Source organism: Alternaria rosae, assembly GCF_020736505.1.
Source record: "Alternaria rosae strain MPI-PUGE-AT-0040 chromosome Unknown BKA58scaffold_4, whole genome shotgun sequence".
NCBI lineage: Eukaryota > Fungi > Ascomycota > Dothideomycetes > Pleosporales > Pleosporaceae > Alternaria > Alternaria rosae.
Window position 1 is genome coordinate 1781779 of NW_025763573.1, and position 24966 is coordinate 1806744.

Consider the following 24966-nt stretch of genomic DNA (forward strand, 5'->3'; position numbering starts at 1 on the left):
CTCATTGATGTGCATTAGGACGACGAGGTCGTTGTCTGTGGAAGACATGTCGTTGTCGGCATATAACAAGGGATTACCGATTACGTTGTTAGCGACGTTACAGGGTATCAGAGGATAAGTCGACGTTCATTAGCTGGCAAATCAACATTGTGAAGCTGCGGGGCCCATTGAAGTAAGCTAACGTCGAGCAAAGGTGTCCATACACCAGTGTTGCTTTATGGATTCGCCGAAATTGGTCTTTCCAAGCAGCAGTATTGAGAAAGTACGGATGCGATACACATCACCTCTCAAGCCTTCGGTGTGTTGACGCGTGAGATGCTAAGAAGGTGGATGTGCGAAAGTAACTGGGAACTCCACCTGTACTCAAGATGCCGTACTTTGGCCCAACTTACATGCGGAAGCCCTAAACGTGGGAAACTGGACCGATTGAGCTTATGCCTGTTCCTGTATTCGAGGGCACAGCTACAACTCGAGATCCACAAGAGGAGAGTCAGATCATCACGGTGTATACTTGTCTCATCAGCGCACTGAACAGTATATACATTCAAGCGCCCCATATCCCGATGACCTAGTACGCAAAATTAGTACAAAACAGTCTGGCGACATATCGGTGTCTCGATGCACAGCTGGGCACAGCCTTCGCTGAAAAGAAGTGTGCAGGGTGGGGAATCTGGCTTCGATCTTGTGCAGCAAAGCGCAACAACTTCAGCTCTGAGGTATGCAGGGGGATGATGGACGGGTTCATGTCAGCTCTCTTCATGCTTTTACATAATCCTCATAACGGTGTATACGGCAAAGGCTTTATTAGTCTAGACAAAACGACTCAGTTGCCGGTTTCTGGACGAACCATGATGCCACCTCAGAGAATAGACTGCAAGTTCTGCCTCATTGCCCGGGACGGGAGAGTACGACCATGAGATGGTGGGTGGGCGGGCGGAAAGCTGAGTGGTGGAAGTTCAGTGCTTGTGGATTTCATGGTCTGCCGAGGGAACTGAAGTAGATTACCTGAGCCAAGACGCAATCAGACATATATTTCTTCGCGATAATCTTCTTGTATAGTTTTTGTGGTTCACTAGTACTCTACGTTGGTATTGTGATGGGTGGTGATCTCGGACACACGGCTACCTAGTGGGCTGGGTAGCATGCTTGGAACAGGCCTTAGGAATCTGCAACAGAGTGCTACGACAAAGCATGCACACGAGACCTGAGAAGTTGCAGTGCTTAGAACACGATGGCTTTTTCTGATTCGAAAGATGTGCTACTAACGGTCGTGTGTATTTTTTTCAGCGGGCAGGGGTACTGGATACCGACGGGGGCGAGGTGTTGCTCTGCTTTTGACAGAAGTCTGTAGATAGAGGGGAAAGCGACGCCAGGGTCTTCGAGATAGTGAAACCGACACAGCCAATCTTATACATCTGGTGTGATTTGCTTCTCACACAAGAGTACATCTCATCTCTCGAGATGTTGAAGTACTGGGCAGAGCAGGTCCCTGAGTCTGTGGGCAGGATCATAGTGTGACCAATTTCGTGGGCGTCATAGCTGCGGGGCGCATCACAGTCAGTTGTAAGATTTGCTTCTTTACCTCAACGGCCTGACAGTATGTCATTGGCTCACACCAGATTCCAGGGCATCGCACAAACGCCCCGGTAGAAAGTCGAGTGTTGAATAGTGGGTCCTAGTGAAGAGGCACTCCGGGGGACCCGGGGAAGCGAGACAAGGAGTTCCTCGTCTGTCACTCACACTGGCGGCCCGCGATAGGTATCCGTGCAGACATCACTCTCCAATCGATAACTTGGGTGGTGTTGGGGTGAAACAATCGGGCGGCTCGGGTTGGTGGATCTCGTTAGCTGTCCCACCAGGCGCTTCAAGGTAAGTCTGTGTTTGTCAGCCTAGGCCATCGAATGGCTGGTCGAAAATGGCGCGGGAATCCGTAATAACAGAAGAAGCCTGACTGAGATTGACGGGGTTAGGTAATTTGGGAGCTGGGATGCTACAAACGGTTTTCTCGGGCCATGGATGTTTCCAGTGAAAATGGAGCCAGGGTGCTGTCAAACATACAACATGACGATGCCATCCAGGCACGTCTTTTCTGTCACAGCTGGCGATGACGCCCAGTTTGAGGCCATGGCGAGGAGAGCCGATGCCATGGTAGCGGCCAAGCAGGCGGCGTCCTCATGATTGTCCTCGTGGAACCTGCCGGAGTCTTGACATTATTCAGGAGACCCTCCTCGTATTACGCTACATCCAACAAGACTGAATTTGGAAGTCGTGCCTAGATGCCGCCTTCGATGCCCAGTGCCGATATTCCCGAGGCTGTATGACCAGTTCTGGTGCGGGCGAATGCTTGGAAGCGCATCACTAAGCTCCCCGGCAGCCTGCTGTGGATACACGATGACAGTCGTCCAGTTGAAATGGGACAAAGCTAGACGCAGGTATAACAATTGCGGAAGGCGGCATGCGTCGCATAACGGCAGCCATGGCCCGCTTCGACAGCTTCTTGTGGCAACCAGTGTTGCGCAACGCTGCATTTGCTGACAACCACGTATACAGCAGTCGGAGCCCGTAACGGAGAACAATTACAAGATGGGAAGGACACGAGTAGTGAAAGCAAATATCGGTAAGGATGATCACGCGCACGTGGTTAGATGAAGCGAGCGATCTTATAGATACAACTTTGATGTTGCGCCGATGCACTCCCTGCACGTCAGCCCGAGAACCGAAGAATTCTGAAGATCTCAGATGGTGAAACAAGGGCCCTCGGGTTCCTTGCTAATCATCACAAGATGGAGTTTAAACAGCAGGCAAAATCTCGTATGTGATTCCCCGCCCTAACGACCTTGGCAGGAACAAGCGCCGTTGCTACGCCCGAAAAAGCAAGGCGTGAAACGAAGTCCGAAGCTCGTCAGCCAGGAACAGACAAAACACCTTTGCGGTGCTGAACGGAGCTGGTCCGAGACTCCACAGACTCCCGCGCTTCGCTGTTTCGAAACAGTAAGGCCAACTTCGTATCCGCACGTACGCGAGCTGGCCTTACGCACATTGGCCGCGGCCTGGTCAGGAGATGCCACTGCTAAGCAAATTCGACTAACATGCTGGTCCCGCAACGGCCTCGAGGCGCTTCAGAGTGACCGTGCTGAACGGGAACGTAGACGAGCCCGACGGTAGTCTTGGTCAGTCGTCAGCAGATGATATAAAGGATGAAAGCCGCCCGATATGGAAGACGCCATCACTCCCAGTGACACACAGTCCCTCCTGACAAGCTAGCCTTCGTCGTCATTCATTCTACACTTCACTCTTTTGCATTCGAAAACGCTGGGCCGTCTTCTTCTTATTCACCTGACTTCTTTGTTGCTAAATAGGAATTACTTCTACACACTTCCTGTATTCACAGTGGAACATTGTCAACAGACCACCGTTGTGGAGCCACCAGCATTTGAAGTCTAGAAGTTCTTCATTTGATACTCCCAAAAGTCACTCTTTACGTACACGGTCTTCACAAATCCACCAACAAACACAACCATGTACACAAACGTATTTTCTGTGCTCGCCCTGGCTGGCGCTGCTCAGGCCCATATGTCCATGTACTATCCGGCTCCTCTAGGGGGCGCTCCTTCCATCAACCCACAATCTACGGAGCTGGACCCACAGTTCAACTACCCGCTTGGCTGCTGCGGCCCCGATGGCGGTGACAGCAAGCCCTCTCCTGGCCTTTGCCGTGGCCATCTCGACAAATTCGACACCGAGGATGCTACTGTTACCTGGCAGCCTGGTCAAGACGCCTACTTTCAACTCACCGACTACGACTACGACCCCGAGGCACCTGGAGGTACCCACTACGGAGGCTCTTGCCAGGTTGGTTTTTCAACCGACAAGGGCAAGACATGGAAGATGGCCGCCTCATACCACGGCGCTTGCCCGCATGCCACCGAGGATGGATCCCCCGAGGCCCAGACCTTCGACTTCAAAGTTCCCACTAACATGCCAGAAGGCGATGCCATCTTCATCTGGGTTTGGCTCAACCGCGAGCACGAATCCTTCGAGAACTGTGCTAAGGTTCACATCGGTGGATCCGGCTCCGGCTCTGGCTCCGGCGATACCAGTGAGCCCAGTGAACCGTCTCAGTCTCCAACTCAGCCCGAACAACCCGCTTACTCCGAGACTGAGCCCGAAGAGACCCCCGAGCCAACTTACGCACAGCCTGAGGCGCCTGCTGAGGAAGACGAGGATGGCGAGCGACACGAGCAGCCACCGGCCCCTACTCCTGTTGAGAACGGCCCCCCGGCTGTTGTTGTTACCACCGTTGTAGCGACCACCATCTACGAGCAATATCAGGCTGCAGAGACACCCACAGTCGAGCAGAGCGACAGCTCTGACCGTGGGCACTGGTGGAACCGTCCTCACAAAGAGGTCAAGGCGAACACTCGCCGCTACGCAGTAGACGGTTCGAGCTGTGAGTGCCGCCGTGACGAGCTTACTCTCGCGGCCCGTTGCGCCTGCGATTCTACCAACAAGGCCATTGAACGCAAGGCTCTGCGCATGCATCGCCGCACTTTCTACAAGCGTGTTGATGCTTGTGACTGGAACTCTGCCCCTGCCATGGAGGTCTCGTACTATACTCCCGATGCCAACTGCGCACCCGGTGCCAAGGGCCGCATGCCGGAGAGCGATACTTTCGAGCTAGGCTGGGACGTTAACTGCGGTGTCGTTGAGGGCCAGAGCGAGTATGAGATCAAGATGATGACCTGCGACATGTACGGTTAGGTGTGCCGGTTTAGGTACATTTTCCTTTATACCTTATCCTTCACTTCTTCACATTCGTTCATCATGTTCCTGAACGCTGGGATACCTTTTTACTCTTCTTGAAGCACAGTGGTGGTCACCCCACGCTTCCAAACTTTTACACACTAGATTCGGGATGGATTGGCATTTTCGTCGCATTTGGGAGGCTTCACGACGTTTACGCACATAACTTATGACGGTTGGGGTTCGTCAAACCCTGAAGGGACACATTGTAGAGCACTGGCAACACTGCAAACAATTGATCACTTTCGCACTCAAACAGACTCCACATTGTATGAACACGTGCACTGATACTTATTACAGTTGCTTCATAGGTAACTACTCAAGGTTCCACAGTCACCTTGTTGGGCGCAAATCGGGATATCGTTGCAAAACTCTTGCCAGATTTAGAACAGATGAGCATCTAAGACGACTGTCCACCCTTCCTGCCGGCCTCCTTGGCCTTCTCGCTGCCGGGCTCAAAGCTGCCGGAAGAGGCCTTCCCACCCATAGAGGCGATGTCGTGTTCTGTGGCCATGTTAGTCTTGACCGTCTAGTATTTGAAAGCACACTCACGCTTGTCGGCATCCATGGATGCGAAACCGCCGCTGTGGGAGTGCTCTCCGCCTTTCTGTGCTGCGGCCTTAACCTCTTCCTTGGGACGGTTCGCAAAGTTGCCGGGGTTGTCGTTGCCAGACATTGCTTGGTTTGTGGGGGTTGGTTGAGACGGGTAGTTATGTGTGAGAAGGTCGATGGTTGTCTCGAATTAGAAAGATGCTGTTGTGCCCAACAGTAGCCGATCGACTGAGCACCTTATATGCTAAGGTCTCCAGGCCAGGATCGTATATCTGTCGTCAGTGCTCCGTCACAACAATTCGCATATTACTATGATGAAACCGCATTTTTGTTCGACGGCTAGTAAGAAACGTAATCCCATAACACGTAGCCCGGCCGGACCTTATGACATGCAGCCACATGCAATTTACCCGCATCCACACAGTTGCGTACAACGCGGCCTATAACTTCAAATATGTCATGACGGTAGTGAATGACACAAGAAAAAGCCTCTCGCGGTACTCAATGTCGTAGTGGAGAGGCTGACGACATGACGTGACCATTTCGTTAGTCGCTAGCACGGATGCGTCTCAAGTGCGGTCGCATTAATGATCGATTATCGAACCATGGTGGACGCCTTTCCTTGGATGGAGTGTAGACACGCAGATAGATGCAGGCATTACTGTACGATGAAGATGTAAGTGTCATAAGGTTAGGATGATGGCCCTGAACGACTCGTGAGATACGCGCTAGGCCATTCTTGCGGCATCATGTGACAGCGCGAAAACGTGTCGCGCAATGGTTAGTGTTGTCTAAGTAGGGTGATACTACTAGGAAAACAAGCCAATGCACTTTCTCGATGGGAATGCATCGGTGTATGGGAACTGGAGAGCGGATAAAACACATGAGCATGGCTGGTGAGAGCGCAAACTGGTAAGAAGATACGATTACACACACATGGTGTGAAGTAAACACGAATACGCGCTCACATATTTGCGATATACAATAAAGACACTTCAACATGGATAGCGGGCAACATTAGACACGAAAGAGCTTGACTGATGAACTCCAAACAACGCCAGCGTCCAAGTCATCATCGTAACCAAGTGACTCCAATATATACCGCCGGAAATGCACCATCTTGGCCCATATTTTCATTGGGATCTCCATATACCCAAGTCTGATCACAACCTCGCGACCGGTGCCTCGTAACCAAAACCCTTCATGGCACGTACAATAGGAGGCCAGGTGTTCTATTCCTGTGTCTTTCCTCCACCCATACGCTCAATGTTTGACAGTAACCTGCTCTTCCCACCACTTTGACTCCGGTTCAAACCGGGAGCGCCTTGGAACTTAAGGCCACCCGGTGCGCGAAGTCCAGATGGTTTAGCAACTCCACTGCCGGTTCGCTCGTTCATCGCACCTAGATGGTCACCCATCGCACTGCCGGGACGTCCACCGCCCAGTGCGGATCCGGGGCGTGAGGCACTGGAGCCACCGGCGAGAAAGCCTGTGTTGCGCATTGCTTGCTGAGGCGGCGCTTGTTGTTGGGGAGCTGCAGGTGGTGCGGAGCCCACTTGTGAGCGGCGAAGGTCTTCTTGTTGCATCTCTTCCATCTTTTCCCCGCACATGGACAGCATCTGTTCGGCGGCCGCTACGAGCTCGCCCTTCTCGATGCGCTCAGCCTCAAGGTCCTCAACAAGGGTATCGTGGGATTTGCGAAGAGACTGGAGTTCTGACTGAAGACCGGCGAGTCTAGCCTTGAGGTTCTCGATTTCAGCTCTCTGCGCTTCTAGCATCTGAGCGTCTTCGGCGTTTCGTGTGGACTTTGAGGGGGACGCTCCTTGGCTCTCGTTCCTGGAATCATGCTGGCCCGGATTGATCCTACTAAAAGTGTTGTCACGCTTCTTCTCTGCGTCTTCTACCTGCCCTTCGAGACTGGCAATCTGCGCCCGAAGCTCTTTGCACTTTTCGTCGGCCTTCTTCTGGTAATTATCCTTGAGGGCTTTGATCTTCTTCTCGTGTTTAGCCTTGTAGGCTGTGTGCAGGTCGCGTGCAATCTCATTGACCTTCTCGGCAATAGCAGATTGGCATTCGAGTTCGGAGTAAACCTTTTTGTTCTCATCGCCTTCATCGTTGTTGATAAAAGTCGTCATGTCGACGTTCTTGCTTTCAGCCTCGATGACCTTGGTTTCAAGCTCAGACGAGCGGCTCTCTGCATCGTCGGCACGCTTCTCTGCATCGGCCAACCTTGCTAGGAGGTCTTCGCGCTCAGCGTCGTTGCGTGCCATCTCGGCCTGGACGTCCTGCAGCAGTTTCTGAACCTCTTCGCCTTTCGATTTCCAGTCAACCATTTGTGTCTCTGCATATTCGCGTGCTGAGCGTTCGTCGCGGACAGTCTCTTGGGCTTCGCCAACTCGGCGTTCAGCATCAGCAATAGCTTTGGAAAGAGCGTCTATCTCAGCCTCTTTTCCAGATAAGCTAGCTGTGAGAGACGACACCTGAGACTGAAACTGGGACTTTACGGACTCCAGCTCTCGAATCGTGACAGTAGGTAGCGATCGTGGTGTAGGCGGCGGAGGCAGCTCAAAATCCAACAGATTCAACATTTGGCTTCTCTGGCTTGGTGTTGCAGGTACTTGCGACCCACCCTTGGCCGGCGATCGCTGGTCCCGGTAATAGGAGCGGAGATTTGGCTCTGTGATAGACTTGCTAGGCGAGTTGCGCCCGCGTCCGGGTGACGCACGGCGAGATGAAGAGAAGGATTCAATCTGGGCGGTGAAGTCCAAGAGTAAATTGGTGGTATCGTTATCGTTATATGCGCGCCGTGGCGTAGGACTAGGAGTACGTTCGGAGCGGCGGACCGTCGTGGGTGTCATTTGAGGGCGAGCGCGAGGTGTAGCCTTCTACATTGTTAGTATGCTACGTGAAGATCAACAGCACATAAACTTACATCTAGCATGTCGCTCTTCGTAGGGCTCTGTTTTAGGGATGCGAATTTCGTCATATCTATCCCAGGCATTTCTGAGAAGTTGCTGAAGCAGGTATCATCGATGTCCAAGGATGTTGGGTCTGGACCGTCTGGGTTGAAGTCTGTATTGTCCATGCTCAGATCAATCTCAAATTCGTGGCCCCGGGATGTTCGTTTCCTTGGTGTCTCGCGAGTTTTAAAGTTGCTCTCCTCCATGAACTTCATCGCGGTGGTCAAGCCCTCATTGTCGCGCAGCGGAGGCTCTTGGTGAGAAGAGGCCGGTCGCTTTGACGGTGTAACCGATGTTTGCCGCTGGTGTATATGGGTTGGTTTGCGCTGGATCGTTTCGGGCGAAGGTACGCGGGATGATTTCGAGGGCGATTGGTTTTTGTGGGAGTGGCTACTCATTGCGGACCCGCGTCGCTCGGGAGCAGTCTCTTCGATGGGTGAAATGTTCTTCTGGGGAGTCTGTCGATCTGCGCTGCCAGTTTTGAGTGCCGGGTCTTCAAACTCGTCCATCAAATTCTTCGTCGGCAGTGTCTTCATTGGGCTTGTGCGCTCCTTCAGTCCAAATTTCTTCTCAGGAGACACTTTGAATGCGGATTGGGGCACGCTGTCCTCAAAGTCTATTAGCGGCTTCACCGGTGTGGCTGCTGCACCAGGGGCAATGTTCTCCTGGTCTTGGACTCCGATGTGTTCGACGAAAGGCGACGAGGGCGGATCGTTGTACGCCATATCAATATCGTCGACGATAATGTTGTCAGAGTAGGTATTGAGCTTCTCCAGCGAAAGATTCGACATTGGTTCCGCCATGTTTGCGATTCGGGAAATGCGGTGTCTAGTGTTCGCCGGAGTGTCGATGCGGATCGCGCAATTGTGTGTTGTGGTTGCTTGTTTACAGTCCGTGCATACTGGTTGCCCCTTCCCCATCCGGTATCCCCCGTTTTGGCCGAACGCCAATCATCTACGGCGCTGTGCAAATACCGTCATCGCGAAACAACAGGATGCTGCATTATACTACTGAAATCCACACAAACCAAATGTGTGACCGAAGCTTTCTGTTTTGTAACGTTTATGCAAATCTTCGCTATCAAATATGTCATATGTTTCAATAGTTAATTGCTCCCCGTAATGCACCAGCCAATCTTTGATACTCTTTCAAAAGCTCGTCAACCTCCTTCAGCTTCAATTCCTGAGCATCTTTGGCTTCTAGAAAGCGCTTTGCTGGTGGCGTGGTCTTCTTCAGTTGCTCCAAAGCAGCAATTGCTCTCGCACCCTTTTCATCTACTGGTGGTAACTCGTTCGTGGCTGTACGACTGAGTGGTTCTGGAGAAGGCGATGCTTTCACCTGTTCCTGGCTCGGTGAGGGGAGAACAGGTGTGCTGTTACTACTTACAGCGCGCGCAAAGCGAGGCAGTACATTCATGCTGGGAAACCGGTTTAAAGGGTTAAAGTTGTTGCCCATGTTCCGCAGAGAATCTACCGCGGACGTGTTGCTCGGCGTTGGAGGATCTGCCTTGATCGGAGCTGGTGAGGGTGTCTTCTCCTCTACGCTCTGGCCTGGGGCGAACGCAACGCGTCGCCCACTGTTGCTACCGCCGGACTTGGTAGAATCGACGCTGCGATCTCTAATTTGCCTCCTACCAGCGAAGAGATCAGCCATCTTCGCGTCTAGTCCTCTGCTGATTGGGGCCTCTGTTGGTTCATCACCCTGCACTGAACTTGCTGCACTGACACTCAAGTTGTCTTCATCACGCTCTGCACGAGTTGGGGAGCTCACGAGCTTCCTTGCGTCTTCCAGTGTCTTGGGAAGCACTGGTTGTTCTTGCACAGGGCCATCGGGATTCTTCTCTTTTAGACCACCAAAGAAGAATTTGAAGCTAGTGTCCAACGTGTTGTTGATTCTCCCAAGTGCCTGGTCAGCAGAGTCAAGAATCGAATCCCGAACGGCATCAGAGGCAGCCTCGATCTTGTTGGTTTGTGTTTGAATGAGGTTACTCAAGCGACGCTGAGCTTTGGTCGTCGTTGGACTGGAAGGTTCTTTGGGGATTGTCTTGGAGGTGGGCGTGGCTGGGGTCTGGATGAGATCTGGCGCATCCGAAAGGCCCAGAGACATTGGAGTGATCTCGGATTTGGGAGTTGAAGGTCTGGAGTCTGGTTTTGCGTGAGTGACTTCGTCGGCGCGCAAAGAAGAAAGATCGACGGTTTCCAGGAATGAAATGGCTGCCTCGAGATTAACCAAGCAATATGCAGTCTCACCATCCATGCGAGTTGAACCGCGGAAACGATGGATGAAGTTTAGATCGCTAATTACGTTCAAGTTGACAGGTGGCATAGTAATAAGGGCGTAAATGAGCGTTGGCAGGATCTCATCAGCAGACGAGGTCGAAGGGAATATCTTGGACAGAGCTTCGACAATGGACTTGTGTGCAGCAGTCAAATGTTGGACCTTGCCCAGCGGGTACTTCTCCTCGTTCATCTTCAGGATGTCTTCGCGTGCTGCAGACAGGTACTCGCGAATCTCGGGCTCCTTCTCCTTGGCTTTCTGGCGCTCTTCCTCGGTCAACTCTTCGCCAGTCATCAAGAGCTCTTTTAGGCCGATACCGACGAGGGAGAGAGCAGCTGTGCGTGATCTGAGTTTATGATCCCTTTCCTCGTCATCAGTACTCCTGTGCCGCCATATCCTCTGGTAGACCTTCTCGCATACAGCGCGCTCCACGGCCTCTTCCAGTGCAAACCGCTTAAGCTCGAGCGTTCTGCGCGCTTTCTTGCGGTCGGCCATTTCAGTGGCACTGAGCATTTGTTGTTCCCCTGACGGGTCGCTTCCTTTTCGTATCGACGATGGTTTGCTCGATGAAGCCGACGCTTTCTTCGCATTCGCGACATAGTTGTCACTCGTTAGACGAGCAGAGAGGGTGGCTATGTGTGTGCTTATTTTGGCGGAGGCGCGTCCGTAGAAGTCTTGGAAGAGGTCGGCGAGAGCTTCGGCGGACAGAGGTGTAGGATGTACTTTGGCTGTGAGGGACTCGAGGAATCTAAGGGTGTTACTATCAGAGAACGATGCATGCTATGGACAGCGGAAGGTACCTCTCGGTCAAGCTACGAATCTCGATGGGCAGCTCCTCGAAAGTGTCCGGCACCTTGGGCTCTTCGCTGTCTTGGGCCTCGTCCTTGTCTTCCTTCTTCGCAAACACGTCGCCGTCGGGGTTCTCGTCTTCCTCGGGCACCATGGCAGCCTTGAGCGGATCGAGCATATCTGACGCATTCGGTCCTTGCAGCGTACTCGCTCGACTGCGCGAGAGGGGGCTCTTTGGGGCAGAGTCGAGGCGCGTGAAGGAGCGTGAGGGATGCAGGTTTCTAGGCCGGTCGGCCATGGTGTTATCGATGCAGAAGGTCTAATGGAAATCTAAAAGTGTCGTGTGCCTGCATTGGAAGGAGGCTGCTGTGAAACCGTGCGTGGACGAAGCGCATGCGTTCACGTCATGCGGCAGCACGGCACTTCCGAGGGAACCGAAAGTCGCGGGTGAGCACTGGAGAGCAGGCTGCACCTGGTGCAATGTGTTGAACGAATTGTGCTTACCAGCGGGCGGCGGCAGCGGGGACAGAGCGAAGAGGCGCCGTCTGGGTGGTGAGGGAGCCATGGGGAGCTCCCCGCACGGCGCGCACGTGAAAAGGAGCTGGGCCTGGGGTCAAGTGAACCATCGATCGTCATCGATGTCCGACGGAGGCAGCCATCTCTGCTGGCGCTTGCCGACGCCTCCTCGCCGCAGGTTGCTCGTTGCACCTCCTTCTCTTGCAGCCATAGACCCAACATGCGATGCCCAAGACCCTGTCCCTCTGCCTCGCGCGTGGCTGCTTCCTTCCTGCTGTCGTTCGTTGCCGCAAGCGTCGCGAGCGCAGCCGACATGCCCGTGTTGCCGCCGCCGCCTCTCCCGCACAGCACTCCCCACGCCGACAAGGACTTTACGCTGCGACACATCTTCCACCACGGCACCTACAAATATCCCGACCTGCACAGGCGACTCGACGTACCAGAGCATGCCGCAGTATGGACCATCCACGACGACGACGCGGCCAGTCGCGAGCCTGTGCCGCGGCTGCGCGTCAAGTCCGAGGCCATGAGCATACAGCGCCTGGCTGATAGGAGCAAGGAAACCATCACCGGCATACTAGAATGGGGGCGAGTCACGGGAAGAGGCGTGCAGCTTCCTGAAGAAGACTGGACTATCGACGAGATAGCAGGGCCCAACGTGACGGACCGCGAGACCGTCCTGAGCTTCGCACGCATGGCCTCGGACGCCTACATACTCGAGCCCGGCACAGGAGAGTGGGAGCCCGTTGGCGGCGGCTTCAACTACACAGAAGACTTTGGCTGGGAATCCGATGGTCTGCGCGGCCACATCTTCGCCGACACCGAGAACTCGACCGTCGTCATAGGCCTGAAGGGCACGTCGCCTGCCATGTTCGATGGTTCAGAAACGACTACGAACGACAAGATCAACGACAACCTGTTCTTCAGCTGCTGCTGCGGTCAGGGTGGGCAGTACTTGTGGCGACAGGTCTGTGACTGCCAAACGTCGGCCTACACCTGCAACTCTACCTGTCTGGTCACTGCGCTGCGAGAAAAGAACCGCTACTACTACGCTGCACAGGATCTCTACCACAATGTTACAGCGTTATATCCGGATGCCGAGATCTGGATGGCTGGCCATTCTCTCGGTGGTGCTGTTTCGTCCTTCCTTTCCCTTACATTTGGACATCCGGCCGTCACCTTCGAAGCTGTGCCCGAAGCCATGCCAGCCTCGCGTCTCGGGCTACCCGTGCCCCCTGGCCACCAAATCGGTTCACTACAGCAGCGCAAGTTCACCGGCGGTTTTCACTTTGGACATACCGCAGACCCCATATACATGGGAGCGTGTAACCAGGCCACCAGCGCCTGCACCATTGGCGGATATGCCTTGCAGAGTGTCTGTCATACCGGGCAGAAGTGTGTATATGATACAGTCAAGGACTTTGGCTGGCGCATGGGCATCGGCACCCATAAAATTGTTGAAGTCATCCGAGACGTTATACTCAAGTACGATGCGCCTCCTAAGTGTGAGGCTTACGTCGATTGTACCGACTGCTATACCTGGGAGTACTTTGAGAGCAACGGCACTGAGACTACCACTACCAGGAGCTCAAAGCCGACGGCCACATCAACATCAACCAGGTCCAGCCGCACGAGAACTGAAACTTGCAAAACGCCCGGGTGGTGGGGCTGTCTGGATGAGTCCACAACCAAATCACATAGCAAGACTACGATTACGACGACATCATCGACCTCGACGTGCAAGACACCCGGTTGGTTTGGCTGCAAAGATGAGGAGATGACATCTACAACCATGACGATTACTACCACACCTGCTCCGGTACCTTCTGTGACAACAACTTCGTCGACACCCACTTCTACCTCATCGTGCAAGTACCCAGGCTGGTTTGGTGGATGCCTCGACGGTGACGAGCCGCCTGCAAAGACACACCACACACCCAAGCCAACTCCCACAGCTACCCCGACCAGCACATCGTGCACATCCGAAGGCTTCTTTGGGCTCATATGCTATGACAAGTCGAAGAAACACAGAAAGACGAGCTCAGAATCTCCTGTGACGGAGAGAATGGAAATGTAGAGACGTAAGGTAGGAATGACGAGGCAATGTTATCTTGACTTCATGGTTTTAGGCGTAGAGGGAGGCGTAAAGGAAGGCATTATATCCAGGCGCATGGCTTTTGGCTTAAGCATTTACATGCATAGCGAACTCGTGCAATATCTTTTGAATACAAACCATACATCACGATGTGCCGTCTATTTTTGGCGATTGGTGACGGTGATGCGGAGATAGCGGGAATGCATGTTCGGTAGGTTCTCTTCGGTAGCACTGCGGACCGCTCATTCTCGAAGCCTAGTGTATGCAGACAAGCTTTTGTTTGACACGTTGGACTAGAGAAGCCCCTTGTGAGGCATTGGTGGCTATTCGTGCCGAAATTTAAATATCGCTCAACGACTCTAGTCTTTGGCCGGACGGTGTTATTCTAACATGTCGAACATGTCACGAGCGCTCGGCGTGTCGTACCGAGCGCTGGAGTGGTCGCGTCATACGCGGTATGCGGAAACACGCCATTGTGACTGTGATATCCACTCAGCTGCAGATGATGTATTCCTTGATCCTGTGCAGAGATGCAATGTTTGCGGGTTTCAGACACGTCTCGAGCGAGTTGGGCAGTACTCGTAGTGTCCGAACCATGTGGCAGTACGAACTACGGGATCTGCAGCCCGAACAGCATGCACAGCCAGGATCTAGCCAGAGCACGATGCCTGCTTGGTCACCATTGGCGGCTGATGTTGTTGGCGCAACAAAGTGGCGGTCTGGGTTTGGTGGCAGAAGTTGTACATCAGTCGCTCTAGAAGATGTGAAGCAGCTGAATCGCCTCGCGCGTGCTATCTAGCATCTCCACCTACCCTTTCGGCAAAGAGCGACAGTAAGTTTGCAGGATGCAGACGTAGCCTTCTCCTCTGCACGGTTCTCGGGTGCTGATCATCAATGTAAGGGTCCCCGAGCGTCTTGCGGTGGGGCCTGTCGAGAGGTTTCAGGATTGCATGCTGGCTACCGGCGCGCGCGGATGCACACAGCAGGTTTCTGCGACGACTTGAGGCAGTATCTCGGTGTCTTGCCCTCGATCAGGTGCACTGCAGAGCTGGCGCGCGCGGACGTGATGAGAGAAGTCAGACAGTCGTTGCGGCGTCTCGCAGCCGTTGGCCTGGCCGGTGACGCTAGATTCGCAAATGTCGCAATAGACCAGGGGCCGGTCGACGATAGCCCATACAGCTGACAAGGCGGTTTTAGCATGCGATTGTCGGGCCCAGAGCAGGCCAGCTAGTCGTCGTAGCCGTGCCTTGGAAATGGCTTTTTCGTCGATTCCTCTTAAGTTGCTCGATCGCCGATACAGCAGCTTCTGTCTCCTCGATCTTTCCGCTCTCCGCCCCGTCTCGTTCGCCTCTCCGCTGGGCCTGTCGTCCGTTTCCGCTCCTCTTGTCAGCCCTACCGGCTAGAGTCACGGGACCGTTTTGTGTTCAGGCACCCCTTTGCTGGTACTCCCAGACCCTGCAGCTGCGGCCTCTAGCCAGCTTTTCCTGCCCTGACGACATCACGCCTACGCACTGGTTTGCGCCGCCTCGCCCTACTATCGACACAGCCGTAGCGTGTGGCATCGCATCTGACTCTGAATCAATTCGGCGCTTCTGGGCGACTTTGTGCGCGCATTCGGCAGCACTCTGGGCTGTGCCTGCACATCATCGCTCGTGCCCTCGCTGAAAGGGAGATTGCCTCACAGCACCTACGTCATTGCTCAGCACAGCGGCAATCCCCACCAAACCAAGCCCTAGACCCTTCACGCACCTGCACCGCACCAACCACTCCTGCATTGCCTGCACACACGCCCTCTGCACGCCATCAAGTCCCCCATATCCATGCACCCATCTCTTACAACAACCTAATCTGCCCCTCCCGCCCCTTCGACGCTTCACCCTTCCGCCGCGTGTGAAGGCATTCGCACCATGTCTACACCCGCCCTATCGCCTAGGCCCAGAGGTTCTTCGCACACATCTTCTCGCCCACGAGGCTCAGGATCGACGCCCATGACGAGGCCAAGTGCCTCACTGCACCCGACTGCGCTACCCGCCCTCACGCCCCGCATGAATGGGGTAGCCAAAACTCCGAGCCATGTCGCTTCACAGAAGATGAAAGAACCCTCGACCCCCTCACCTAACTACTTTGGTCTGGCCGTCAACAGCAATGCCGACCACTTCTCCTCTAGTGCAGCTCAGCACATTCGCGGCAATTGGAGCCCACCCACCTCCAATGTGCGCTCTACAGCCGCTGCCTCTCCTCGCATAATACCCGTTGAGCAGAACCCCGAATTCGAGCAGTTTAGGAAACAGTCGGAGAACAACCGAGCATTTGCCCTGGGCAGCTTCGATTTTGCCTCGCCCGGCCTAAAAGCTTCCTCCAAGAGCCCCTTCTTCAACAACATCGAGTCTGCGCAGCCCTCGTACTCCCAGTCATACTCAATGCCACCACCCGACCACCCAGGCAACAAGAGCGATACAAGCGACGAGCAAGAGTTCGCCCCTAAGCCACGCTCCCCCAAGCGCATGCTGTCGACTGAGTCCTCCATGTTCCCTGACAGACCACGACGCAATTCTCCTGCCAGCTTTGACGGGCCAGGCCGTTCAGATGCCGTGGCCCAGTTCGCCGAACCCCGCATCCCAAGGCCATCGCTACCTTCGAAAAAGACACATCCTTCGCATATCTCAATATCTACTCACCGCGCCGAGACACTACCCGCTCATTTTGAAGAAGAAGGCAATACCAGCGGCCCCAGCATGGTCACTGCTCAGCATATCATCAACATCCTACAGTCTTCCGTTGACGAGGTTCTTCTGCTCGATCTGCGCGTATCAACACAGTACGCAAAGGCTCGCATAACGGGCGCCTTGAGTCTCTGCATTCCTACGACATTGCTCAAACGCGCATCCTTTAACGTCCAGAAGCTAGCCGAGACCTTCAAAGACAATGAACAAAGGGACAAGTTCGAGCGATGGAGGAGCAGCAAACACATCATAGTATATGACGCCAACTCGTCGCAAATGAAGGACGCCACAACCTGCATTAATACTCTTAAGAAGTTCACCAACGAGGGTTGGTCAGGTGGCACGTTTATTATCCGTGGTGGTTTCTCAGAATTCGCTGAGAGGTTCCCTGCCTGGATTACACACCAAAGCTCCGGAAGTCCAACCTCTGGTACAGCTGCTCTCAACCTCAACTCTGACCTACCTGCTGTTGCGCCCGTCATTGGTGGCTGTCCTATGCCCGCAACCCAAAACGCTGCGAACCCCTTCTTTGGTAATATTCGTCAAAACATGGACCTTATTGGTGGAGTTGGCCAAATGCCCGTGAAGCAGCCCTCCGGCATGACGCAGTCGGTAGAGGACGACCTTCCCCAATGGCTTCAGGCTGCTTCCGAAGAACAGGACAAGGGCAAGACAGTCGCAGAGCGGTTCTTGCAAATCGAGAAACGCGAACAGAAGCGTATGCAAAAGGCCTTGTCCGGCGAGGTCGTCTATAACGCTCCGTCGTCATCAGGAGGCCCAGGAAAACACATTCAGATTGCAGGTATCGAAAAGGGCTCAAAGAATCGCTACAACAACATCTGGCCATATGAACACACACGTGTCAAGCTCGAGGGGGTTGCTGAAGGAAGCTGCGATTATGTCAATGCCAACCACGTCCAAGCTGCCTATTCTAACAAGCGTTACATTGCAACGCAGGGACCTATACCAGCTACTTTCAAGGTAGGCTCCCTCCTAACCCTCACCATGTCATTCACTAACTCTTTGATAGGACTTCTGGAACGTTGTGTGGCAACAAGACGTTCGTGTTATCGTCATGCTGACTGCCGAGCAAGAAGGTGGACAAGTCAAGGCTCACAACTACTGGTCGGATAAGCGATACGGTCCTCTACACCTCAACCCACTTGGCGAACGCAGGGCATCCTTGGAGCCATCGAAGATCTACCGTCACAGGGAACAATCAAGGCCAACGATGGGCCAGCGCAGGTCAACGAACCCACCAAAGCTTGCCAACTTTACCAAGGAGGCCACTACCGGCTCTCCCAGCCAAGAGCAGCCCTATGTCACCGTTCGCAAGTTCACTCTTTCCAACGACGACGAACCATTCGCACGTATGCGTGAGATCACACAGTTGCAGTACTCCCACTGGCCTGACTTCGGAGCACCGGCTCATCCTACCCACTTGCTCGGTCTCATTGAGCAAACAGACGCCGTCGTCCGTTCCGTCAACGGTGGCTCGCCTTCGCAGCCTGATCCTCCCAACAGCCGTCCGATCATTGTCCACTGCTCCGCTGGATGTGGCCGTACGGGTACTTTCTGCACAGTCGACTCTGTCTTGGACATGCTCAAGCGGCAACGACAAGCTCGCAACGCCAGGCAGAACACGCCAATGGATGCCGACTCCAACGATAAGCTCGCGAAGAACGAGCGTGAAGATGACAGCTGGGTGAACAATGAGGACATTGATCTCATTGCAAAGACGGTGGAAGACTTCAGACTGCAGCGTCTGAGCATGGTACAGAGTCTGCGACAGTTTGTACTATGCTATGAGAGCGTAATGGAATGGCTTGTGGAGCAGCATCCCAAGTCTGCGTAGAACGCGGCGACTCAGGTGATATCTTCCTGCGACGGAAACACCTTTGTTCCCGCAATCATAATATGGAAATGAGAAACACGAATTTGTTAACGACCATGGGAAATCGGGGCACAGGCGGCGTATGCATCTTGATTGGTGTAAGACTGGGGCTCATTGGGAGGCGTTCTGCACGCATGCGGCATTGCTTGGCTTAGAGCATATACATGGGTATGCATTGGGATGGGTGTCCTAGTCATTTCGGCGCATTAGGGGGGGTTGGGACAGTGTTTTTGACTTTGCTTAGATAACTTGAGAATTGTATCCTATTGCATCTAGCCTTTTTATCACTCTTTCACTGTGATAGGACTGCTGAAAAATGGCGTGACTGGGAAATGACAGTGACAGGATGGATCTCGACATGAAAGGAAATGGTACTTCAGTAACAAATGTCTAGAATGATCACACTGTATGCGCGCCAGCGAGTTCTCGTCACGACGATATTATATGATAGTCTTGACCCATGAAACAACAACGTCCTGGGGCTAGCTGTACTACAAATCCCCATTACCAGAACAGAAAGGGAACAAACAAACTCAGCAAATTGCACACATTGCCATACCTGCACGCAAGACAGGCAACCTAATACGCAGCATTCCCCTGATCATGCTCCTTGATGTACTCAGCGCCCTTTTCCAAGAACTCCTGCCTAGTAATAAAATGTTGCTTCGACTCCTTTCTACCCGCCCATTGCGCCGCTCCACGCCAAGCATCCAGCACGCAATCCCCTGCTTTCCTCACATTGATTGCTTGCTCAGCGGGCAGCACAGCGCGAAGTTCAGAGCGCAGACGTTCCTCGAAGCCTTGGAACATGGTGTTGCCGCCGGTAAGGAAGATGTCCTTCAAGACGTTGTCGCGATGAGGTGAGTCTGCCAGGCGTTCTGTGAGGATGTTGGATGCGATCTCCACGATGCCGGCTTGGTCGAGACCCGCGATGGTGGGCTGGAAGACTACTTCTGGTACGCGGATGCGTTCGACGTTGAGATGGATCTGGTTCGTTTCCTTTTGGCTTTCGGTGTCGTAAGGGTAAGGTCCGTGGAGGAAAGAGTGAAGGATGGATTTTGTCCAGTCGGTTTGTGCTTCGCGAGTCGATTCTTCGGTAAAGTTTGGGTCATGTTGGAGGAGCTGGGACTCGATCTCCTTGAGGTTCTTGGAGAGGTCTTCCTCTTCTTCATCGTCGGAGCCTTCGCCTGTGGCGATGGTGCGGTAGACGCCCCAGTCTGCATCGTCGGCACCGAATGTGTCATCGTCGCCGCCGCCTCTTCTCCGTTTCTTAGTGGGTGCGTCTGACGCGAGATTGGCAATCGACTTCATGCGCATTTGGTTAGCGAGCGACTTTCGGTTTCCAAGTTCAGCCTTGAGGCGCTCGCGGTCCTTCATCTTCTGAATAATGGCTTGACGGGCTATCCGGCGCTCTTCTATCCAGCCTTGAGGGTCTGTCTCTCGCCGTTGATCGTCGAGTCGTTGCTCTTCTGCCTGACGCGCCTTCTCCTTCTCCTTTTCGATCTTGGCACGCTGGCGTGCATCGTAGTTGGACTTCATCAACCGCTGCTGTCGCTTTTGCTTAATGCCCTCCTCGTCGAGCTGGTCATCCGGAACTTCGAGCAGGGGGAATGTAGGTACTTCGACTTGTTCTTCTTCGACGTCGCCAAGGTCCTTGTTGCGAGCCTTCTTGATGGCAGCTTCCAGTTCCTTGACCCGCTTGTTGAGCTGATTCTCGTCGTCAAAGTCGTTCGACTCTAACACGCGTGCTTTTTCCTTCTTGGTCGTAATCTCCTCCAGTTGCGCCTGCAGCTGTATGCACCACTCCAACTCTTCTTCCTTCTTCTTCAGCTTGTCAAGCCGCATCTTTGCAGCCTGAGCCTGCAATCTTCTACCACTCTCCTTCCGCTTTTCTGCCGCGGCAGCCAGCTCTTCCTCAGTCTTCTGTACTACAATCTGCTCGGTGTAGGGGAACTGAATAGTATGATCTCGGTCTTCGAGGCCCGTCCAATCCAGATAGCGGCTGAGGTCGTTCTCATAGTCTTGTGATACGTAGCAGTGCTCACGGACGAGATCTTCGGCCTGGTTGTCACTGATCTTTCCGGGAAATGTAGGGTACTTCAGCCTCAGTAACTTCAGCAAGTATTGCGCGGACTGGAAGCGTCCCCAGTTCAGACGAGTAGTTTGCGATAGGAGCGGCTTGGAGTTTACCACGGGAATAACATGTGTAGAAGTGTATGAAGAGTCCATGACCAGACCGTTGCGACCGCCGTTGTAGGAGTAGGAGAAGAGCGAATCGATACCGTATGCGACGGATGGTGCGCCGTAGCACTCGAAGAGGATTTCAGACATGGCTATGGGATGAATGTTAGTTACCAAGACGATTTCATCTAATATAAGCGCACGTACTCTTTCGTGAATAGCCCAGGTTGGCAACGGGCTCTGTCATAACGATGGGCCTGTCGATGCGCCCAGACCGGCCGTCTACGCCCATCTTGACGAAGCAGTAGTCGAGCACGCCCTCCATGACATCCCAATTGTTCACGATGTTGCTGCCAGGCTCATAGACAGGCTTGGATTGTCCTCGCGCGGTGCCGTCGGCGTAGACATCTGACCCCACAAAGGTAAAGGTGCGGTTGAGCTTGCGGTCGCGATACCTAGCCATGTTGGGTAGTACTGACAACCGGGGTTTGGAATCGAAGGACCACCCGGCGCGGACTGCTGACGAGCCTGTGGTGTGTTAGTCGGCATGGCAGCTTTGGCGCATGCGCAGTCTGGACATACCATTGTCGATGATTATGGCGGTTTCGCTGTTGCTACGCGACCAGCCTTCCTTGTCGATGGGCCTGAAGCCCTCAAAAGGCGGCTCCGACACGCTCCAGAGCTTGGGTGGAGGTTTGGGTGGATTGCGCCCTGCAAGTTGCGGCGCCTCATCGATGGCCGAGGGAGCCATGGTGGTGGTGAAGAGGGAGATGGTGATGGGAATGGGGATGCGACGGGTCCAAGATCAGGGCGTTATCTCATATCGCGGGCGGAGATGTGGCGTGTGTGCCTGGTTAGCGCGATTGATGCTGAGGATGCGCGGCATGGCGACTGCGATGTGGTGAGGCTCTTGCAATGCTCGGTGGTCCGAGCCCGTCTCCGTATGTTAGGTACGCTACTTCACATACCGACGGTCTCGATTGCAGTCCTGCACATAATGCTAACACGATCATATCTCATTACTGGTATCTATTGGCCTGTTTGCTGTCCTCACGTCTTGTGTTCGAATTTCTCACTAGACTTGGCCTTGCCTTGGGAACTGTCCCCTTCACACCAAGTACACTTCATCGTGCATGCTTAAGCAGGATCCTTCAGACCGTTTGTTGCTATGGTTCGTTAGTGCGATTACAACCGAGTCTCAGCATGACTATGTACATACCTTCCAGGTGGAAAAGAACGTTAGACTGGTAGTTCTTGAACATCTGAGCCACAAGCTCGGTATCCATGTTTTGGATGTTAATCTCTTGCAGATTCTTGTTCAGCATCATGATGGCCTCGTTTAGCTTCTCCTTTCCGGCAGTCAGCATTGTTTTCGTTGTGCATCGACATGTTGGATTGACTCACGACATTCACAATGATGCGAGAGAGCAACTGGCTCTGTTGGTGCTCGTGAGGGCTTTCCTGGAAACGCGGTCAGATCTACGCGCCGCTTACGATAGATTTCTCATGCCGTCCTACCATGTTTGCGACTCGATAGTGTTGCAGTAGATAGTACGCGTCGGAGCTGTTTGGTGGGGAGGATGAAAGCAGTTAGTGCAAAGGATGCACATGCAGGTCCCGAGACGGGACCTTGGAAGAGCTCCACCTCCGCAAGCTCCATCGCGATACAAGCACCGAGACTCTTCTACGCCCCCATACGTTCTTGCCACAACGCATACCCGAGCAAAACATCTCATCGGAACCTTCTTCGCACACTATCAAAACTTGGACATCGGCAGGCGAACAACGCGACAAGACTACAACTAAGCGACCTCAAAACACGCCCAAGCCTACCGACTGCGACTTGCTGCCTTGTTGACATCCTACAATATGGCGCCCCTAACAGCGGCCTCTGACGACAAGACGCATCAAGCGCTCCTGGACAAGCTAGACATCTACGCGGTACCCAAGCCTTTCCGCAACCCCAACTGGAAGCCTCCACAACGCCGCAACAAGAACCTCAAGCAAATCCTCGGTGAGGCATCGCGTAAAGAAGCTTCAGTAATGGCCACGCAGAACAACAGTGGCAACTCGACACCTGCCGTAGCGACTGAAGGCAACGCGGGCCGCCAACCCAACATCGCCCAAGCAGCCCAGAGCCTGAGCACGCTGGTGCTGGAGAAGAACGGCAGGGCTGCTGCTGGGCCGGCGCCTACATATACCAACATCGAGTCAGCCCCGAGCTTCCACCCGAGCAGTCAAAAGAAGTACTGCGACATCACCGGTCTTCCTGCGCCATACACCGACCCCAAGACGCGTCTACGCTATCACAACAAGGAGGTCTTTGGAGGCATCCGGACCATGCCGCAGAATGTATCCGAGGGCTATCTCGCCGCCAGAGGTGCACACACAATCCTGAAGTGAGCATTGTCTCGGTGCTGGCGTAGCTATTGCTGCTCCAAAGTCGACAGATCGGCATGTGTCTTGCACGGGTGGCGCATCGCTCAATCATCAAATACACGACCACTCGTCCACTCGTTGATATGCGCGAAATCAAGTAAGCTAACAACATGCCTCTGAGCATGGCGAGGAACACTGCTGAGATAGGGTATTACTCAAGGTTTATGTATGATCATCAAAGTCAAACTACTCTCCACCCACCACATGCCTCTCGGCTTGTGGCTCAAGGAGGTGCTCCGGCTTAACCGTGATCCAGTATTCTTCTGCGCCCATAAGACAGGATACCAGGGCCTCGAGGGAGGATTCCTAGTTACAGCAGCTTGAAGCATGCTGTTGTCAGGGCGGGATCTATGTTGTAATGATAATTCGAGTGTCTTGTAACTACAAGCGAACAATGAATCAATTGCTCTTTGCTGTTGAACACCAGAATTTTGTCCAGCTGTTCTCTCATTAGATGGACACGAGGGTTGTAGAGGTTGAGGAGCATGCCACCAGAATTTTATGCGATTACCCGCGGGAACTGCAGCGCTAGCAGGGGTGAGCTTCGGGCCGACCGTCGATTGAGCGCGCCGCGTCTTCCCTCGCAAGGGGACACGAGACAGGAAGACGAAAGGTAGCACCTTCATACCAGGTATACATCGAGATTAGGCACCACTCTACTACTTCTCCTCTCTTACGTCGTCTCCCATCACTTCATTGCACAATTCCGCACGCTGCGCACTACAATACCTCAAAATACCAAGATGCCGACAATGTGGCTTTCAGACACCCAGAGTGAGTTACGCAAACATGCAGCCTCAGTCACCGCATAGAACATGAGCTAACAGCAAGGACAGAGATTGGGGTCGCCTTCTGTTCAGGGGGTAGGTACGCGCGCGCCCACCACCACGAATGCACCTACTACTCAGCAGAAGATTGACAGCATGAACAGGCGGACTCTTTCTGATGGGAGGCGTCATGATGTTTTTTGATCGTGCAATGTACGTCTCAACTCTGCATATACTTGCAGCCTTTACTGACATGCGAACAGGCTGGCAATGGGAAACGTACGTCTTCGTCCTCCTCGAACCAAGTCCTCCGCTATCGAACCCTCCCTAATACCCCTAATAGATACTCTTTCTGATCGGCCTCACACTCATCATCGGAACAACGAAAACCGTCGCCTTCTTCGCGCGCAAGCAGAAATGGAAAGGCACAGTTGCATTCGTCGCTGGCATATCACTTATCCTGATGCGCTGGGCTTTCATCGGTTTCATAATCGAACTGTACGGCATACTTGTGCTGTTTGGGGACTTTCTCATGACCATTGCGGGCTTCGTCAGCAATGTACCGGTGATTGGGCCATATATTGCCAAGGCACTGGAAACGATAAGCGGTGCGAGGCGGAATGCTGATCTGCCTGTTTGAGATGGGAGGGACAACATCAGAGCTACGACTTCGACGAGCTATGGATGGGAATGTTAGGATATTGTATTATACGGAGTTGCACAAGTAGCGGTGGGGATTTGCTAGCTACATGACTTTGAATGCAGCATGAATAGAAGGATGGCAAGCACAGTGACTAGATGGCTCACAAAGCGCTTGTCTCTGTATTTTTTACGAACCACTAGGTGCTCGGTGCATGATCCCAAGAACATCTCCGTACGTGAAGACAGTGGATCTATTACAGCTCTTGTATAGTGACCGCAGATATTACAAGCAGGGCTCATCCCATTCAAATGCTGTTGTCTGAGGGTG

At 53.5% G+C, this 24966-nt stretch overlaps 10 protein-coding genes across 10 annotated transcripts; 5 read left to right on the plus strand and 5 right to left on the minus strand.

Annotated features, from left to right (window-relative positions):
- Positions 1-3519: 3519 nt before the first annotated feature.
- On the plus strand, positions 3520-4761 carry BKA58DRAFT_438902 (uncharacterized protein; the record flags this gene model as incomplete). The annotated part of the gene is made up of 1 exon (XM_046173628.1): positions 3520-4761. One exon carries the CDS (start codon positions 3520-3522, stop codon positions 4759-4761), a length of 1242 nt encoding a protein of 413 aa, XP_046026386.1.
- A 442-nt stretch (positions 4762-5203) lies between these two features.
- On the minus strand, positions 5204-5479 carry BKA58DRAFT_438903 (uncharacterized protein; the record flags this gene model as incomplete). Its single annotated transcript, XM_046173629.1, has 2 exons — positions 5204-5307; positions 5356-5479. 2 exons carry the CDS (start codon positions 5477-5479, stop codon positions 5204-5206), a joined length of 228 nt encoding a protein of 75 aa, XP_046026387.1.
- A 1108-nt stretch (positions 5480-6587) lies between these two features.
- BKA58DRAFT_410774 (uncharacterized protein) lies at positions 6588-9106 on the minus strand (the record flags this gene model as incomplete). The annotated part of the gene is made up of 2 exons (XM_046172248.1): positions 6588-8237; positions 8288-9106. 2 exons carry the CDS (start codon positions 9104-9106, stop codon positions 6588-6590), a joined length of 2469 nt encoding a protein of 822 aa, XP_046026388.1.
- Positions 9107-9324: 218 nt separating this feature from the next.
- Positions 9325-12020, minus strand: BKA58DRAFT_152939 (uncharacterized protein). Its single transcript, XM_046164821.1, has 2 exons — positions 11393-12020; positions 9325-11340 (listed from the first exon to the last, which is right to left on the minus strand). Exons 1-2 carry the CDS (start codon positions 11677-11679, stop codon positions 9414-9416), a joined length of 2214 nt encoding a protein of 737 aa, XP_046026389.1. The 5' UTR covers positions 11680-12020; the 3' UTR covers positions 9325-9413.
- On the plus strand, positions 11911-14211 carry BKA58DRAFT_152922 (autophagy related lipase Atg15). Its single transcript, XM_046164820.1, has one exon. The coding sequence runs from the start codon at positions 12118-12120 to the stop codon at positions 13972-13974; it is 1857 nt and encodes a 618-aa protein (XP_046026390.1). The 5' UTR covers positions 11911-12117; the 3' UTR covers positions 13975-14211.
- Positions 14212-15647: 1436 nt separating this feature from the next.
- BKA58DRAFT_152974 (tyrosine-protein phosphatase non-receptor type 6) lies at positions 15648-18879 on the plus strand. The gene is made up of 2 exons (XM_046164823.1): positions 15648-17696; positions 17746-18879. The coding sequence occupies exons 1-2, from the start codon at positions 15900-15902 to the stop codon at positions 18568-18570; spliced, it is 2622 nt and encodes an 873-aa protein (XP_046026391.1). The 5' UTR covers positions 15648-15899; the 3' UTR covers positions 18571-18879.
- Positions 18880-21712, minus strand: BKA58DRAFT_152960 (uncharacterized protein). The gene is made up of 3 exons (XM_046164822.1): positions 21373-21712; positions 20998-21318; positions 18880-20942 (listed from the first exon to the last, which is right to left on the minus strand). Exons 1-3 carry the CDS (start codon positions 21539-21541, stop codon positions 19189-19191), a joined length of 2244 nt encoding a protein of 747 aa, XP_046026392.1. The 5' UTR covers positions 21542-21712; the 3' UTR covers positions 18880-19188.
- A 244-nt stretch (positions 21713-21956) lies between these two features.
- On the minus strand, positions 21957-22248 carry BKA58DRAFT_312499 (DASH complex subunit Dad4-domain-containing protein; the record flags this gene model as incomplete). Its single annotated transcript, XM_046167382.1, has 2 exons — positions 21957-22139; positions 22195-22248. Coding segments are annotated over 2 exons (237 nt in total), but the record flags the coding sequence as incomplete, so codon positions are not given.
- A 135-nt stretch (positions 22249-22383) lies between these two features.
- Positions 22384-23673, plus strand: BKA58DRAFT_382790 (YL1 nuclear protein C-terminal domain-containing protein). The gene has a single exon (XM_046170131.1). The coding sequence runs from the start codon at positions 22660-22662 to the stop codon at positions 23191-23193; it is 534 nt and encodes a 177-aa protein (XP_046026394.1). The 5' UTR covers positions 22384-22659; the 3' UTR covers positions 23194-23673.
- Positions 23674-23825: 152 nt separating this feature from the next.
- On the plus strand, positions 23826-24932 carry BKA58DRAFT_382792 (vesicle transport protein). Its single transcript, XM_046170132.1, has 5 exons — positions 23826-24003; positions 24066-24092; positions 24161-24209; positions 24260-24275; positions 24340-24932. The coding sequence occupies exons 1-5, from the start codon at positions 23973-23975 to the stop codon at positions 24634-24636; spliced, it is 420 nt and encodes a 139-aa protein (XP_046026395.1). The 5' UTR covers positions 23826-23972; the 3' UTR covers positions 24637-24932.
- The last annotated feature ends 34 nt before the right edge of the window (positions 24933-24966 follow it).

Bases quoted from the DNA above. Each gene is read 5' to 3' on its own strand.
- BKA58DRAFT_152939 (XM_046164821.1), bottom strand. From the start codon at position 11,679: ATGGCCGACCGGCCTAGAAACCTGCATCCCTCACGCTCCTTCACGCGC. The intron at 11,341-11,392 runs GTACCTTCCGCT...TAACACCCTTAG, and splicing joins ATTCGTAGCTTGACCGAGAG to ATTCCTCGAGTCCCTCACAG.
- BKA58DRAFT_152922 (XM_046164820.1), top strand. From the start codon at position 12,118: ATGCGATGCCCAAGACCCTGTCCCTCTGCCTCGCGCGTGGCTGCTTCC.
- BKA58DRAFT_152974 (XM_046164823.1), top strand. From the start codon at position 15,900: ATGTCTACACCCGCCCTATCGCCTAGGCCCAGAGGTTCTTCGCACACA. The intron at 17,697-17,745 runs GTAGGCTCCCTC...ACTCTTTGATAG, and splicing joins CTATACCAGCTACTTTCAAG to GACTTCTGGAACGTTGTGTG.
- BKA58DRAFT_152960 (XM_046164822.1), bottom strand. From the start codon at position 21,541: ATGGCTCCCTCGGCCATCGATGAGGCGCCGCAACTTGCAGGGCGCAAT. The intron at 21,319-21,372 runs GTATGTCCAGAC...AACACACCACAG, and splicing joins CGCCATAATCATCGACAATG to GCTCGTCAGCAGTCCGCGCC. The intron at 20,943-20,997 runs GTACGTGCGCTT...TTCATCCCATAG, and splicing joins CCTGGGCTATTCACGAAAGA to CCATGTCTGAAATCCTCTTC.
- BKA58DRAFT_382790 (XM_046170131.1), top strand. From the start codon at position 22,660: ATGGCGCCCCTAACAGCGGCCTCTGACGACAAGACGCATCAAGCGCTC.
- BKA58DRAFT_382792 (XM_046170132.1), top strand. From the start codon at position 23,973: ATGCCGACAATGTGGCTTTCAGACACCCAGA. The intron at 24,004-24,065 runs GTGAGTTACGCA...CAGCAAGGACAG, and splicing joins GTGGCTTTCAGACACCCAGA to AGATTGGGGTCGCCTTCTGT. The intron at 24,093-24,160 runs GTAGGTACGCGC...CAGCATGAACAG, and splicing joins GGTCGCCTTCTGTTCAGGGG to GCGGACTCTTTCTGATGGGA.